Below are 17,669 nucleotides of genomic sequence, written 5' to 3' on the forward strand. Positions count from 1 at the left end.
TGCTCCAGAAGTTGCACCCAAAAGTGGGATCAGCTTCTTTAGGGTGTTGTTATCCCCTTCTCATAAGGCCAGAAGAAAAGATTTGCATTTTTATGGAGGGACCTTGAGCCAAAGGTCTTCCCTCCTCACCCAGCCATAAGCATTGCAGCTCCTTTGCGGGACGTTGCAAGCGGGACCAGGGGATTTTCTCACAGGGATCCCGGTGCTTGACCCAGCCCTACGCCACCACGCTCGGCAGCGCTGCGAGAAAGCCAGGAATTCACAGCCACACGCAAACAAGCCCGTATATAAACCCGTCCCTGCCATACAAAGGCACAGCCCAGCATTTAAGCAGCCGCGGGGTCCTCTGGGCCGTGCAGTGTTTGTTGGGGATGGCTCCATGCCAGAAACTTGTTTTCCAGGCCCGGGGAAGATATCTCCCAGAAAGATTGTCTCATCTGAAAACTAAGGCAAAGTTTGGTCCCTCCCCTTCGGGGAGAGCCCGGCAGTCGGTCTGCCCGCGAGAAAGACGTCTTCCTGCAGGAGCCTCTCGCCTGGCTGCGGAGGGCTGTGGGCGGCCGAAGGGTCCATCCTGCTCCTCCGGCCAGCGGGACGGGAGCGGAGGGCAGCCGGGACACCGCACACCAGGTACGTGGAGCACCGGGTGCTGTTCAAGGGGGGAAAAGGGTCTGGAGAGAGCACGGGGAGGAGCGATGGTGGCGTGAAGGGGATTTTAAGCCAGTGCTCCCACTCCCTGGCTTCAGTTTGCTCTTCCCAAAGCCTGTCCCCAACCCTCGAGGGTTCGTGTTCCTCCGCTTCTTCCCTTCCAGCCCCTTATCTGGCCCCAAATCCCTGCGTGTCCCTGCGGAGGGGTGGGATTTGCTCTGGGTAAGCTGCAGGGGGGGATACGGTGGACATGCCCCTTCCTTGCTGCGTGTACGGCCAGCGTTCAGGGAAAAGGTGAATCGAGTTTTCCCACAGGGAAAAGTCACCCACCTCCTGGCACGGACGTGTCTAGCGTGGGGATGGGAAGCTGCAGTCCCAGGCTGCAGCAGGGGAAACTCAGATGAGATGGAAGGGGAAAAAAAAATTCACAACAAGGGTGATTAAACTCTGTTTCAGGCATCCAGCATTGAGACATGCAAAACTGAGGCAGCCCCATGCGTGCCCTGCTTTGAGCAGGGGTTTGGACTAGGTGACCTCCAGCAGTCCTTCCCGACCTAAATTCTTCTGGGTGGCTGAGAGGGACACAGAGTGGGAGGTTTTGGGTGCTCTGCCATCACGGCATTTCTCTCTCCCAAACCTAGGATCTGCAAGGCGGGTGCCTGCACGGGACCCTGCGCCCTGGCTGCTGTTAGAGCCGGTGGGGAGAGGGATGACAGTTTTAGGATGTGGTTTCCCCTGGTGTGTTTTAAGCCCGATGAGCTCAGGTATAGGTGACACAGTGGTGGACTGTAACATTAGCCAGATGAACCTGCCAGGAGATCCTGCCTGTACTTTACCCCATGACACAGCCACCGGAGCCTCTCCGGGAGCAGGAGATGGTGGCTTTTCAGGGTAGGAACTGAGGGCAGCAATGCCATCCGGGTTTGCACTTGCCAACCCCGCTGACATGATTTACAGCAGCCGAGAAGCTGCTCTGACTTACTGCTGGGGACACGCCGGATCCTCTAACGGGCAGCTCTAGGAGGAAACTGGAGATGCTCAAATCTCCATCTCTGGCTGTCGTTAGTGATTGACCTCTCCTTTTTCTCTGCCTGCTGGAAGTGAAGCACTTTCTCTCTTCACAATCAGCTAATATTAGGGGGGAAGGGACCTTTCTGCAGTGGAGTCATGCTTGCAGAGAAGTGAGAAGGGACGTTCCTGCTGGAGGAGGTAAATTTGGATTTAGCCCTTGGATCCAGGAGCTCCATGGTTTATGGGATGACTGAACCCAAGTGCCTCCTCCTGCTGACTCCAAAGCTGCTGCCTGCTGCTTCCACCCGACATCCCCACGTCCCGACCACACAGCAGACAGGTTTTCCACCACCCAGGTCCTGCTTCAGGCCCAAACCAGCAACCAAAGGGTGAGAAGAGTTGCTTCAATGCCTAAAATGGGGTATTTAAGAGCAGGGACCAGAACTGGGGCTCCCAGGTAAATGCTGTCATAAAGCTTAGGAGTGCTTTTTTCCCCAGACCCAGTAAATGTTGAAATGTTTTGATATCTGGGGTAGGGACTAAGGTGATCCCATTCCCCGGTGATGAGAAATGGCTCTCTGGTTCAATCTCCAGTGCCAAATCAGGCAGGGGATGTACTTAAAACAGATTACTCAGATCTCAAGAAGGGGACAGTGACACCTCCATCTGCTGGGGAATATCTCACTGAGGAGTGCTACTGAGACGAGCATGTGGAAGTGCCCTGAGACGTGGCTGGGAGACCCTGGCCTAACCCAGGATGCAGGAGCATCACCCGAAAGGCTGGGATCACCCAGCTCCACCTTTGCTTCTCTCAGCCTCCATTTCCCATCTTGAGAAGGGGGATGTACTGTCCTTCCCCAGCCTGGTGTGCTGTCTGAGCTCGTGGGGATGTGCTATTACCGAATTACTGAGATCAGTGTCACCTCTGCACTAAGCCACATCAAGATGTCAGATGGAAGCAGCCTTTAAAACGTGCAGTATGCTTGTTTACTGGAAAGAAAAAAGTGGCTCAGATCAGTGGAAAAATACACATTTGCATTTTGATGATGGCCTCAGCCATTTGCTCCCTGCAACACAAAAGGCATCAGTGTGAGGGACTCTCTCCTTCAGCTCCCTCACATTCCCCAAGCTCAGCTCCCCCGCTTTGGCAGCCTTCGAATACAGGACAAGCCAAGGTCAGGGGGAAAAAAAGAGGAAAAAAAAAATGCAGGGAAAGAAAAAAAAGCCTAAAACCATAGGCCCTGGTAAAGCCTCCCTTACCACTGGCCACTATCCAAGTGAGAGCTCCTGTGCGGGAACTGCTTGGTGTTCGCTCTGACGGCTCTTGCCCTGCCCAGAGCCCCCTGCAGCCCCTTCCTCCCTTGCTGGAGAAGCGCCCCGCTGCTGGGATGGACACGCGTGGAGGTGGCAGAGATCAGGTTTTATCAAGCGTGGGGACAGCTCATCCCGACACCAGCACCATCATCCTTTGTCCTCCTCCACCCCTAACTTCCCACAAGCTTCACGGGAGATGCTGAGCAGCCTGAGGAACAGCAAAGCCACTTCAGAAGGTGTTGGGAAGAAACACAGTGACACCCGCAACCCTCTCCCGCCGCATTCATGTGCATAACTCTCTTGCTGCAAGCCCCCGGAGCGCTGGAGGGGAGAGTTTGCAGGATCCGGCCCAAAAAAGCCCAATGCCGGATCACCTCCTCGTGCCAGCTCGCACAGACCCATGGAAGCCAGCACTGATTTAGACTGATGTTGGATGCAGTCTTGGGATTTAAAAAAAGCCTCCGTGTTTATCCAAGTGCCGGGAAAGGCTGTCGGAGCCGCTTCCTGCGCCCTTTCAATCCCCAGCTCCACCTGAGAACTGCCCGGCCACAGCACGTCAGCTCTGGCAAACAAACTCAAACACATGAACTAAAGGCAAAAACACCCTTAAACACGAGGAAGCCATTCGCGAGCAAGAGCGTGGGCGTGCTGCTGTCAGATGTAACTTCCATTTACAGACTGAGATGACACCCTGTTTATCGCACTTGAAGCGGACCCAGCTCTTGGCCCGGGCATGCGTGGACTCCAGCTGTTAAAAATTTAGGAGCAGGAGACTCATCTCAGGTCTCAGCTACTGTGCAACCAGCAGGGCTGCAGAATTACAGACTCAAGACACACACAGACATAAGCATTTCTTAAAAAGAACGTAAGAATTTGATTTCCAGTACCGCAGGAGGAGAGCAGGGGTGATGGATGCTGTTCTCCCACAGTATCCGTAGGGAAATCAATTCCCACTGCTTAATTTAACAGCCTACAGGGGTTTGGGTTGTTTCTCTTCTGCTACAGATGCTGGAGGTGCAGAGATGAAGGATGAAAAGTTGGTTTAGGACAAAGAGAACAGGCTGATGATGTAAACTACAGAGGCTAACAGGCTGGAGGTTCGAGATTTCCTTTTCTGCTGTTCCTTCAAGGGCTGGACAAACTGGGCAGAGCAGCAGTTTAGCATCAGAGTAGTAAAATGCCCTGCACAGGGCATATCACTGTGCTGTTATTTAAATTCCCCCAAAAGAGCAAAGCAGAGCAAACGCAGCATTTTTACCTGTGCCTGAATTAGGCATCTTCTGAATTTCCCAAGAATTAATGACATAGTTCTAGATGAAAGCTGGAAAGGTGTTTAAAAAATGTCACATTTCAGGTGTAAAATGTCTTTTCAATTTGTATTTCTTACCATAAGCAAAGTGCATGCCCCAACAAAAAGGTTTTTAAGGTGTTACAGGTGATGTTTTACTGAAAGAAATTCAAGTATAAAGAGGAGTAGTTCATAGGATAAGCAAAGGGGTTTCCCCACCTCTTCTGTGTCCTTTTCTTCATATCTATTATTGCTTTAAAAGTTAATGCTCTGCTTAATCCATTTAGCTTATGAGACTGGTAGGAATTTTAATATTTAGTTTGCATTTTAAAAAACAGCCATAACATTTAATGACAGTTTCTGGTCCAGATTCGATAACCTCAGAACACACCTCACCTAAACTCCTTTCCTGTTGAGAAAAGCCGTACTAAAACATCCAGACCCAGAGCGGCGGCTGCAGCTGAACTCCAGCCCTTTGGGCTTGGGATGAGCAGTCACAGCTCTGCTCTTAAACCCGCTGCCAAATCCTTTCGTAGCTCTGGATAAAGGGAAGGAAGCATTTCTAGCAAAAAACACTTGAAAACTCAGTAACAGCCTTGTAGCTATCAAAAAGAAAAAAAGGTTACATAAAAAAAGTTACATAAAAAAAGAAGCTCTGCAAGATGACAAACAGGGCTGCCTGGAGTATTTAAAAAATCTGAAGAAACTCTCAGAGAAACTACATCATAAAATAGGACACACACCTCTTCAGTAACTTAAAACAACTGTTTTATTTTTGCTTTCCTGCTCTTTATTTCAAAGGGGAATAAAGTTCCCAACAGCTCCAGAAGGCCTGAGGCTCCCCTCAGGTGCCAATTTTTCTTCGGCTTATGTGCTAAATGTCAAAGTTCCCCCCAGATCTGCAGTTATGGTCAGGACAGCTTTTGCTCCAACGCCTGCCCCGTTAGATCCTGCTCCGTAAATGATGCCTAATTGCCAGCTGGAGCCCCACACAGCAAAGGTACCGAACTCAGAGTATCAAACTTCCCTTTACAACTTCAGATGAAAATAAAGTCATTGGATTTTTTTTTTTTTTTTTTTTTTTAATTCCGTTTCTGGCTAAAATTTTTACAGTTCCAGAAATGCAGTACTTGGCTTCCTCGTTTACTGCTGACCCCGATCAACCCCTGTATTTCCCCCATATACGCGTTCCTTGGTATCAAGAGAAAACCCTTCCCGAAGCAGCTCCTCCGGTTACTGCGCGCCCATCAGCTGATGGAGGAACCGGCAGGGCAACCTCTCAGAAAAGCAGCAGCGAAGCTGCCAAACTCAGTCCTAAAACAGCCGCTCGTCCAGGCTTAAAACCCCTTCCAGCAGCTATTATTAGCACCTAAACCCGAGCGCATCCTCTCTTGCGACCAGGCAGAGACCTTTCGAAGCACTCTGGCTTTACGGGATGTAGGTACGGTGGAGCTGGGCTATCGGACGTTTTCTCGGAGCGATGGATGTGGCAGGGAAGTTTCTCGGCGTGGATGAAGGGGAACATTAGCTGCGCAGGGGAGCTCGGACAGAGCGATACGTTGCTAGAAGTGAGTCCGTTTCCTTCTCGCTCCCCTCTCAGGTGTGTTTGGGGGGGTGTATGTATCCGATGGTGGCACCGCCGTGGTTTTACCGGTGGGCGTTCATTCCCACGCGTGTCCGAAGGGGCAGAGCAGGAGAGCGCGGGCGGCAGAGGCAGCGCAGGCGGCGCAGCCCTAAGCGGCCAGGTCGAAGTCATCGCGCTCCTCGTTGTAGTCCAGCACCTTCTGCCTGAGGCGAGAGGCGTCCACCCAGGTGATGAAGTCCTCCACGGCCCGGGGGATGAGGAGAGCGGGGTCGGTCACCACCTCGGGCCCCACACGGACGTGCCCCTGCTCCACGAAGGTGACGGCGTGGCGCAGGCTCTGGGCCATCCGCAGCTTCACCAGCAGGCAGGGCAGGCGCCGGCGGCAGAAGGCGGCGGCCGAGAGGCTCTCGCAGACGGCCAGCGACCGCCGGCAGCTCACCAGCCCCAGCCCGTAGAGCTTCTCCAGCAGCGCGGCGGCGCAGCGGGCGCGGAAGGCGGCGCTGGCCGGCCCCAGGTCGCGGAGGCGGCGGGCCAAGGCGCGGACGGTGCGGGCCAGCGCCTTGTACTGCACGTAGTCCTCCCGCCGACCCAGCCGGTAACGGCGCAGCGCCTTCACCTCGGCCAGGCTCCCCCCCGCCGCCTCCCAGCTCACCAGCTCCAGCCGCCGCAGCAGCTTCTGCTCGTGGTACTTCAGCTTCCGCACCATCTTGCCGCCGCCCCCGGCTCCCCGCCGCCGCCAAGGCCGGCCCGTTCCGGGGAGGAGCCGCCGCCCTCCGCCCCGCCGCTTCCGCGGCCTGGGAGGCCCGCCCCGGCGCGGCGGCCGGGCCCGGCTGGGCGGCAGGGGCCGGAGCGGAGCCGCCGAGCTTCTCCTGCGGTGTTAGGATGGCCCCGGGTCTCCTCCCCCCTGCGCCGGGGCTGCTGCCGGGGGGACGCAACGTGGCGGATAAAAGCCAGCCCGGCTGGCGGAGCGGGGGGCCGGGGACGCTGCTCGGGCCTGCCGCCTAGTCTGGGATGCGGCTGGCCCCCAGGCAGAGCCTGGCTGCGAGCTGTCACCCCAGGTACGGGCCGGGGACGGTCAGACCTTCCCAACAACCTCTCCTGCGCGGCCAGCCCGCCCTTTTCTCTCCAGGGGTCGCATCCAGGCTTCGTCATTCCTCTTGGAAAAACGGGTACAGCGCTGGTTTTCTCCGCGACGTCCTTCTCGCTCAGATGCGTGGGCCGGTTTTGTTTCCTGAGGAGCTGCAAAAACTCCTCTCTCCGCCGTTCCTACGAGGGGGAGCAGCTCAAGGTCGTAGCCTGGGAACTGTCTCCGCGGCCACCGCTCGCCGCTCTTGGGCTTGCGCTTCCCTCTTTGCGCCCAAGAAGCGAGACTGCTGCTGCGCTGCGCCGACCTCCCGAGGGCCGCGGCGGCGTCCCCAGCCAAACCTTCCCCCCCTCGCCTTTCTGTTGTCCGATCCTTGGGATTTGGGACACTGCTCCAAGGAAATGCCCTGATAGAGCAGGTCAGGTTGGTGACTCAGGATTTCAGATCTCTCAGTCTCGCAAGCAGATTCTTGTATCTGCTCAACCTTGAATTTCCTACTCCTGGATCTTCAACGCGCTGAATTGTTTCCAGGGTAGGTGATCTGGTCACACAGGCCGTGGCCGTCTCTTGATCTACTTTGTGTTTTTCCCCAGGTTTGTCGGTGAAGGCACCAATGGAAATGGGGAGCAGCAGCACTGAGAAGTTTTATAGGATCCCCAAAGGGAAGGGACCGCACTCGGTTGGATGTACAGACCTGATGACAGAAAATGCAGTTGAGGTAAAGTTCTCAGTTCTTCCTCCCTTGGATTTAAGCCACAATGTTAGTGAAACAACTTGATATCGTTTTACAGATGAATCAAACAGAAGGTCTTGCCTGTGTGCAGGGATGCTCCGTAGCTGACGCTCGCAGCTGAGCTTTCTGTTCTCTCCATCCCAACGTAGCATGTGTACTGGGCACAGTTCAGGAAATACCAGGTGCCTCCAGGAATTGGTTCAGTTTGCCAGATGGATGTAACCTGCAAGTCTTCCCCTCCTCCTTCCTCTTAATATCCTTACCTTCCTGATTCCCCTACGCAAGGTACTGCAGAGAGGCTGTGTCCTCCTGGGAGCCACGGGGTTCCTCCCGCCCACCCCACCGCTCCCTTCTGCCCTGGGCTCCTGGGGAGACTCCGCACGCAGTCTCCGTGACTGTAGCTGTTCTCTTCACAAAGATCCCAACAGGATTTGGTGGGGTTGGGTGATGAGGGTATGTAATGTTTCAGCTGCAGGGTAAAGCATGAGATGTCTTCTCGGTATTTTATCTATCTGAAAAAAAACAGGATGTCCGTTCTGCAAGGGGTTAGTACAGAGAGAAGCCACGATAAGAAGATGGGGACAGTAAATAGCCAGCTAATGAGCTTGCTTATGGGTTTCCATTTCAAATCCTCTTGCTTTTTAACTTTCCTATGAGAATACGCCTGCATTTACACTGTGGTTTTACTGCTCAGACTAGCCAGGTATAGTGGAACTTGTGATCAGTTTGCAGTGGTTATTCCTGTGTTTTCCTTTACTGAGCTTACTTTGTATTAGCACAAAGAAGCGATTAGCTTCTCTTTGCAATCAGCCTGTGTTTTTTTCTTAGATAAGCAATCTGTATAATTACAGTTCTCTCAGGCACAGATAATGAACCTCTTTCCCCTTCTGGTAAGCTGTTAGTTACCTGGGGAAGTTCACTGAGACTCTTCTGGGGTCAAATTAATATCATTGCCAGTATGGATGAAGGTTTGATCGTTTCTTCCTTAATGGCCTTTGTGTCAAAGGTTGATTTAAGTTTGATCAGTAAATAGAAAAAAGCTTCGTTAAACAAGCTTTTGGTACACGCTGTGTATGAAACTGATAAATTAGTGTTCAAGAAACCGGACTTTATTCCAAAGCTCATGTTCTTTTTGGCCCTAGACTTAAGTTGTTAAAACAAAAGTACAGTTGGAGCAGAACAGTGCATTTGAGTAGTGTGTCGCAAATTCCCTTGCAAACCAGGAAGTAAGAAGGCAAATTACACACAGTTCATCTGCAGGGGCATCTGCTTTAAGGTGTGCCATTGGTACATTGCTGCTGTCTGCGTAGAAGAATACTGGGAAGGAGGGCCCGGAGGCTCCACGTGAATGTGGAAAGCTTGGGGGTTTCCTGGAAGGCCTGGAGTGCAGAGCGTAAGGGAAGATTCAAACCGGCAGTAAGAAATGGAGGCAGATAAAACACAGGTTAACAAAATTGTGTTTAGAAAGATGGACCACTACAGACTTGTAAACACCTTGATGAGGAGGAAGAACAATATATTGTACTGCTTTGCTGTGCAGCTGCCCAAGAGCTTTACTGACAGCCTTTTGCTCAGGTTAGCCAGGAACACTATAGCCATGGTTAGCCATGGAACACTATAGCCAACACTATGCCCTGGCTCCACCCGCACCTCCTCTGCTGGACCACACTTCCAGAAACTAGTCTCAGGGTAAAATTTTTCTTGCTAACCCAATGGAAAAATGTACTTCTAGGAGGGTCCTGTTTTCCCCCCAGTTTAGCAAGCTGAATTGGGTCAGTAACAGATCCATGAGACTCACTGGTGCAAAGAAAGCAATGGCAGCTCCCAGCTGGAAGGGTGAAGGGGACACAGTCACCCCTGTTAAACGGATCAAACTGCATCATTTTACCATTCCTCAAAGGGAGGCCTAGTGAGGAAGACAGAAGAAGAGATCCAGCAAGATGCAGAAATAAATAGAGCAAATAGGTAGTGAGTGTTCGTAGTGATTAACTTAATTAAATGGAGCATTTTGAATTAGCCATAGGCTAACGAAGAGAAGGTGATGGGTGTCTCTACCTGGATGCCAGCTGTCATGCTACTTTATATTCATTGCAGGGACAAAAAGATCGTGGCATAGGATTGGCATCAAAGCCTGTATAGGATCATAATTTTTTCGTGAGATTCTGTTAATTCTCATGAGCTGTCACTCTCGCATCTGAAACCTTTGACATAAATGTTTTTATCTTCCTTATTCTCTGCCATATATAAATAAATATCAGTCTTCCCTTTTTTTTCTCCTAATCCCAGGGAAGCTTCTTGCGCCTGTATTATCCATCATGCGATGCCACAGATAACGAAGAGGCACCGTGGATTCCAGATAAAGAGTACTACCAGGGACTCTCTGACTTCCTTAATATGTACCGAGTTGTAGGAGAAAGGCTTTTCCAGTACTATGTTGGTAAGACTGGTTTTGGTTTTATTCCTTGACTAGTGGAAGGGCATGAGCTCTATATGCAGGTCATTGCCTCGCTGCTCCGTGAGCAGTGTGTTGTTGCTGCAGGACTGAAAAATAGTTTCTCCGGGGGAAGTGTGTGTGTTTGGGAAGGGTTTGTGTAGCGATGCTCAATGCTGAATGTGACCCAGTTCGCAGGCAGACCCGCAGTCCCTGGCTGCTATGAATAGGAGGGTCTGGGCCATTTGCTGTAGTAAGCTGCACCTATGTGTCGGGATTTAAATCCCACAAGGAAACGTGCAAATATACAAAGGTCAGATAGATACTGAGGTCTGAATACCAGCAAGACTTGGATGCGTGACTGTTCTTGAAAATCTGTTCTTGTAGGGTTTAAGAGGCCTTGTGCTAGGCTGTGGAGGGGAAGAGGAGAGGGAGGGTATCTTCTGCCAAGTAGAAAGTATTTTCAGAATCAGATCCTTATTTGTCTTCTGTATTTTAAGGATGAGGTTTGGTACCTTATGTTCAGATGACTGCTCTGAAATCAGTGGTCACCAAGCTCTTGGGATCTCTCCCACAGGCACGAATGCTTTCTGTCATTTCAGTAGTAATGACATATGCTTTGATTTTTATCTAGGTTCAGTGACCTGTCCTGCAAAGTCAAATGCTGCTTTTAAGATGGGAGAAAAATACCCACTCCTCGTTTTTTCCCATGGACTCGGAGCTTTTCGGTAATTCTGCAGTTTGTTGACAAACTATTTTTGTCGTCTATGGAGACAGCAGTCTCCAAGGATGGTTCTGAACAGCTTTTCAGTAGGGGGGTGAGATTGCTGTGGCATTGAAACAGATTTGAAGAACAGGCTGCTGTGTATCAGTATGCCTCCCCTAAAATCAATAGCAGTAAATAAAAGCAGGGTTGATGTTTGTGTTTTCCCTTTGTATTTTAGGGGTGAAGGTATTTACCAATCCATAAGCGTGTTGTGAAGATTAGCTAATTGATTTTTGGACAGCTCTTTGAAGATGCAAAGTGTCATACATGCTACTTTTTAAAAATCATTAGCATCTTTCCTTCTGAATAGTGTAACAGTAACGAGGTTTTGTGAACAGGCTTTGGTGTCTGGCATGCAAAATCCTGCTCTACTGGCTAGCAAATTCAAACAGAAGAAATACTGAATGGGGGCTAGCACATATGTAGTGTGGTCAACATGTGAAGAGCAGGGTAATTGAAATAATTATGTATGCACGTGTCTCACCAGAGTGTGGTTTTGATTGCAGGACAATCTATTCTGCTATTTGCATAGAGATGGCTTCCCAGGGCTTTATAGTGGCTGCTGTGGAGCACAGGTGTGTATACTGCACGTTTTTGAGTTCTGATGGAAGAAGCTTTCTCACACTGAATAGAATGTTATTTATTGTAAAGAGGAACTTGCAATTTTTTTAAAAAGAAAGACTACCATATCTTCTTCAGCCCTGCCCACACCCCCTGTTTCTCTAGCTCAACTCTTATCTAAGCAAAGGGAATTTGCTTAGATAAGCCCTTGAATGAAAAGTCCCAGGGTAGATACCATTCATTATTCTTCAGGCATGCTATTTTTCTCTCTCTTACTGTTAGGACCTGGAGAATATAAAGGAGGTAGGAGTTTTGGTGGGGTTTTTGCATTATTTAGAGAGTCTGTCTACGCTCGGTTGTGATTGCAGCAGCAGTGGTTGGTAGCTGGATCTCTTGAGATAAGTGAAATCTAAAACTTCTGCTGACTTCATCTCAAACCAAACGGAATACATCCCCAGAAATAACCTTTTCTTGATATTACAGAGACGAATCTGCTTCAGCAACGTATTATTGTAAAAAAAAGTCCGTTTCTGAACCCCAGGAAGAGTCTACATCAAACACGGAGAAGGAGTGGATCTACTACAGGAAACTGAAAACCGGAGAGGAAGAGCGCTGTTTGCGCCATAAGCAGGTACCCGTCCTAGGCCTGCTCTAGGAAGTGAGGCAGGAGTGGTGTGTTTAGGACTCACTAGCAGACTCTTTCCCTTTGGCCATGTCTGCAGTCTTGGGCCATGACTCGGGGGATATATAAAAATGCATCAAGTCCGATGTTCCTGAAGATGGGAAAGCCGACAACAGCTTTCTTCAGAGCATAAACTACTTCCTTAACAAAGCTGCACTGAAGCTGCACTGTTGAGCTGTTACAGCTGTTACTGCTGTTCTCATGAAGCTGCACCGTTAGCTCAGCTGTTTCTCCTGCGGTTCCACTCTACTTTCTGTTTCTTCTCTGTGTCTTCACACTTTTGCTGCCCCACCCAGTCTTTAAGTGACACAGAGTTGAATACAAATGTTTGTGTGGCCTTAGGCTTGCTTCAGCTTTTGTCTGCTGTTGGATAGCAAGATGAATCATGGCTGCTCTAAGGGGAGTGTTTGCTTCATCATCTTCAACACAATTTAATGTGGTTTATAGCAAAGTAAACAATGCAGACTTCCTGATTATAAGCAGCATTCGTGCTAGATATGATATGGCCATACTGACGAGCTCCTCCAAGCATAGACTTGACCTTTAAAATATGGGAGTGTTTTCTTCCAGCTAATGCAGGCTCAGCCAGGGAGGTGTTTATCTCCCAGAGCCATACAGACAGCAGTACAACTGTCATTTCCTGTCTGTGTACAACATTCTACTTGTAAGTCTAAATACGTAATGTCTGAGCTTGCAAATAACCTCCAGAAGCCATTGCCTGCAAATTTCACTAGTAGAGAAGTCAGGAGATAGAGATTTATTTGAAATTCAGTGATGCACAGACATCTTGCTAGCTGCCTACACACTGCGGTTCCCAAGGATGCTACTGTTCTTTGGTTCTTTTTGAAGTTTTTCTTTTACTGACATACCAAAGTCAAAAACACTTCTTACACTGAACAATGAAAACCTTTATTTGCAACAGCTTTGCTACAGTTTTCGGGAATGTTTATATATATAAAACGAGACGGGCTTCTTGGCTGTTTCTTATTTTGCGTTTATCGAGTGTAAAGACAGTTTCAAAGCTATTGTGCAGATGGGGCGAGTGATGCCGTTTGCTCATCAAAGCGTGCATGAGGAGGAGCAGCGAGTCAGCCTTCCTTGTAGTTGTGTAACTTAAGCCTTTGCACACCCCAACAACCCCTTCTCTGAGTAGTGACAGGACGAAGGAGTTGAAGGTTGAAGTTGAAGGCGCATGTTATAGGGATAAATTTCTCCATGTGCAGAGGATCTATGCAAGAGCTTCAACTCCCTGGACCTCCAGAAGTCAGTTTTGTTGTTGGTCAGACCTCATCGGAGTTCTGTTTTACAGATAGATAGATACATTCTGCATTTCAGAATAGTCGTTGCCATATCCTTCCACTGCTCTGCCCCAACTTCTCTTTCTCCCCAGGTGCAGCAAAGAGCGCAGGAGTGTATCAAAGCTCTCAACCTCATTCTTAAAATCAATTCAGGAGAGGAAGTAATGAATGTACTGAATTCAAACTTTGACTGGAATAGCCTGAAGGTGAGTGGAGGGCGGTGACTGCATTTTGTTAAAAGGCCTCATAATGCTTCTGGTTTCCCTCTTCCGTTTCTAAACTGGTTCCTGTAAAGTATTCTGAAGCTCACACCATAGATCTATGAACATATCCTCAGGTCATCCCAAGCTGGATAGATAGTAATGGAGCTGAAATGATGCTCTTCCTACTTCAATAGGATCTATTGCCTAAAAAATTAGTCCCTTATTAAAAAAAAAAAAAAAAAAAAGGTTGGGAAAGAAAGTCTCTTACAGCACCTGGATTTTTTTGACAGGATTCTGTTGATACTAGCAGGATAGCTGTGATGGGACACTCTTTTGGTGGTGCTACAGTTATTGAGAGTCTCAGCAAAGAAATAAGATTCAGGTAAGTATGCAAAACAAGGCAAGAGACTTTTGGCACTTGAGAGGTCTGGAGCAGGGGACCTTCCCTAAGATCCCCCAACTACTAATTTGCTCTTGAAGAAAAGTTTTGTTTGGCATGTCCTGTTTTTTCAAGTCATGCTTCTTTCAACTGCGGGGATGCGGTGGAACATAATAGCTGTATCAATTTATATCACGATACTGTGGGACCCTGCAGAAGCTCCTGTGCCCAGCTGCACCTGGCAATGGAGACCAACAAATGCAATAATGGATTAATTCTCTTCCCCCAGAGTAGAAATCATTTTGAAACAAAATGACTCATTAACCTGTTTACCTGTTCGGTATCATAGAGAGTTTCTTTCCCATGTCTCCTGCAAATCAGAGCACGCTGAGAACTTCCATACAAAGCTGTCTGCTTTCGTGACTGTATCCAGTTGTTTTTGACAGGTGTGGCATTGCCCTCGATGCATGGATGCTTCCAATAGGCGATGACATTTACCAAAACAGTGTCCAGCAACCGCTGCTTTTTATCAACTCTGAAAAATTCCAGTGGGCTGAAAATATCTTAAAGATGAAGAGGCTGAGCTCCAATGACACAAACAAGAAAATGATCACTATCAAGTAAGTGTCCAGGAACCATCCTTTCTGTGGTTGAAGATGAACCTTTACTCTTTTGTTGGAGCCGTTCAGTTACATGTAACTGCAGAAAGACAGGCAGTCACTACTTCCTCACGGCCTGGGTTTTTACTGCATGTTTAAATTAGACAGCAGCATGTCCCCCACAGTGGAGACAGAGACCTCTCTCAAAGAAGCCAGTAACCCTAGGTTTAAGATACTCCAAGGTGTGCATTCCTGCCTTGGGGCACAAGTTTTGCTCTGGGCCTCATAGGTCATCTGTGTTTGAACACTTTGAATAGCAGTTACGCACTCACCTCGTGAAAGCACTGCGTGCAGGGGAGCGGATGGCTCTACAGTCCACCTTAGAACAGAGAGACAACTTGATCTTGAAGTTTTGCCAAGCCTACCCTTTATTGCCATTGCAATGGTAGTGACTTACAGTATGTACAAAACTTCCTCCCTTCTGTGGTTAGGACAGAATTTACTGCTAATCTTGCATGTGTGACTGAAGAAGTCTGTGCCACCCATGGCATCTTTTAATCAGACGACTGCATTCTTATAAACCTGTTGATCATTTTTCTGTTTGTAGGGGGTCAGTACATCAGAGCTTTCCTGACTTTACCTTTGTGAGCGGAGAAATCATTGGAAGATTTTTCAAATTAAAAGGAGAAATAGATCCAAATGAAGCTATTGATATAAGCAATCATGCTTCATTAGCCTTCCTGCAGAAACATTTGAGTAAGTATCTGTTTAAATTTTAATCTGAATTCCTATGAAGCTTTTTATAGAACCATTCTGTTTAGAACAACAATGGCATCCTGGCTTGTGTCAGGAATAGCGTGGCCAGCAGGACCAGGGAGGTGATAGTGCCCCTGTAGTCGGCACTGGTGAGGCCGCACCTCGAGTCCTGTGTTCAGTGTTGGGCCCCTCACTCCAAGAAGGACATGGAGGTGCTGGAGCGTGTCCAGAGGAGGGCAACGAAGCTGGTGAAGGGTCTGGAGCACAAGTCTGGTGAGGAGCGGCTGAGGGAGCTGGGGTTGTTCAGCCTGGAGAAGAGGAGGCTGAGGGGAGACCTTATTGCTCTCTACAGCTACCTGAAAGGAGGCTGTAGTGAGGTGGGGGTCGGTCTCTTCTCCCTAGTAACAAGCGATAGGACGAGAGGAAACGGCCTCAAGCTGCGCCAGGGGAGGTTTAGGTTGGATATTAGGAAGAACTTCTTCACCGAAAGGGCTGTCAGACACTGGCGCAGGCTGCCCAGGGAAGTGGTTGAGTCCCCATCCCTGGAGGCATTTAAAAGACAGGGAGATGTGGTACTTGAGGACATGGTTTAGTGGTGGACTTGGCAGTGCGGGGTTAACGGTTGGACTTAATGACCTTAAGGGTCTTTTCCAACCTTAGCGATTCTATGATTCTATGAAAAGTAAGTGTGTCAGAAAAATTTAAGTAGAAAAAAACAAGTCAAATTCTTTTCCAGAGGTTTGTTAGTTACTTTTGTAATCTCAGCAATTTGGAGGAGAAACATTGCAGTTTTGTTCTAATACATAAAAACCTGGAGTGTCATTTTCCCCTCCTTAAAACATCGTGCCTCCCCTACTTTGCCAAGTTGATTCATCTGTCCTATAACTTAATTTTTCAGTGTAGCTTTACAAAAAGCTGACTACTTAATTCATTACCACTTGGGTTTTCTTTCCCCCATTTTATAGGTCTTAAGAAAGATTTCGATAAGTGGGATTCTCTTGTGGATGGCATAGGACCCAATGTTATTCCTGGTACCAATATTGACTTATCTCCAGCTGAACCTGAATAAGGAACACAAAGAAGTACTGAATATGCCACGGACATCAGGACACTAATATTGGCCAGACATTGCTCAGAGATGTGATAGCGTTGGCCACCTACACAGCTTTTGGGGTGTGGAACAAAAAAAAAGATAAGGCATTAGGCTACATTACAATGAAAACGTAGGGAAGTTTTAGTTCAAATGAGTTAGTGGGATTCTCTGAAATACTGCAACAGGGTAACTTCTGCTTTATAGGCAGCTGGGGGAAAACCACTTAATGGTAAATTTAAATCGTTTCTGGTTTTGACTTAAAATCAAGTTTGCAGAGAGAGAGAGATTAAGCTCCAATGAATTCAACTAAAGTTCTGCTTACCAAGCATTAAGTCAGTTTGCATCCAGCAAGCCTTTTTTGCAGCGTAAGGAAAAAAAAAAAATCTTAAATTTGTTATTAAACTACTTAGTATTTCAGCTGTGCTCTGACAACAGTTGAGAGTTGGAGCAGGTTTTTGCACCTTCTAGTCAGAGAGGTGCCAGTGGAAGAAGGTCTTCAAAACTGTCTTATTAAGACAAGAGTCATAGTAAAAGCTACAGGGAATAGTTTAAGAGAACAGGAGAGAAAGGTGTGTGTTCAGACACAGGACTCCTCATATGAACTTAATCCACTTACACTTAAGATCTGTGTTTACTGCCATACTCAGAGGATGTTTCCATTCCAAAAGCTGCTGAAATGGTCACTCTTGTTGTAGCAACTGTGATTCCCCTTAGGCAAAGCTCCAAAGAGTGCCTCTCTTGTTAACATTACCACTGTCACTTAGTCATACTGTTGTAGGTGAAATTACAGAAGAGATGTGTCGCTTCTACCCCTCCCTTTAAAAAGGAGCATGTAAGCATTGCTTGATCATCTTGATGTCTCTCATGGATGTAATACTCTCCGGCCACTTGTCTTTGTCCAGGTACTAACAAGCATTGCTGTCTGTATCTGTCAGTAGAAGCAGTTGACTATGTGGTTGGCTAAAGAAGGCTCCGATTTTTAGAACAAAACTCTTTGAAGCTGCCACATGGAAGGGTGACTTAAACAAACAGGCCTTGCAAAAGGGGGACTACTTCTATCTGTAGCCTATTTGTTTCAAAATCAGGTTACAAACAAAACAACTGAAGCAAGCGGAACAAGCAAAGCAATTAACAGTGTAATTAAATATTTATATAGTCTGTGATCTTAACATGAGATTACAACAATATCTAAGACTTGGTTTTCAGAATTTAATTAAATTGTCTCCAGCCTACCATCATGT

General features: G+C 48.2%; 1 protein-coding gene across 5 annotated transcripts; it reads left to right on the plus strand.

Annotated features, from left to right (window-relative positions):
• Positions 1–371: 371 nt before the first annotated feature.
• Positions 372–17,661, plus strand: PLA2G7 (phospholipase A2 group VII; the record flags this gene model as incomplete). Of its 5 annotated transcripts, none has more annotated exons than XM_082306816.1 (11): positions 372–627; positions 7,521–7,645; positions 9,947–10,097; positions 10,726–10,819; positions 11,364–11,432; positions 11,902–12,049; positions 13,491–13,604; positions 13,892–13,983; positions 14,427–14,600; positions 15,187–15,335; positions 16,301–17,661. In XM_082306816.1, 11 exons carry the CDS (start codon positions 372–374, stop codon positions 16,402–16,404), a joined length of 1,476 nt encoding a protein of 491 aa, XP_082162942.1. In that variant the 3' UTR covers positions 16,405–17,661. The 5 variants fall into 5 exon arrangements, with proteins under 5 accessions (XP_082162942.1, XP_082162941.1, XP_082162939.1 ...); XM_082306812.1 differs by lacking the exon at positions 372–627 and adding an exon at positions 4,883–7,012; XM_082306814.1 differs by lacking the exon at positions 372–627 and adding an exon at positions 4,885–6,901.
• Positions 17,662–17,669: the final 8 nt, after the last annotated feature.

The sequence above is a fragment of the Platalea leucorodia genome (genome assembly GCF_965183815.1).
Source record: "Platalea leucorodia genome assembly, chromosome: 3".
Lineage (NCBI taxonomy): Eukaryota > Metazoa > Chordata > Aves > Pelecaniformes > Threskiornithidae > Platalea > Platalea leucorodia.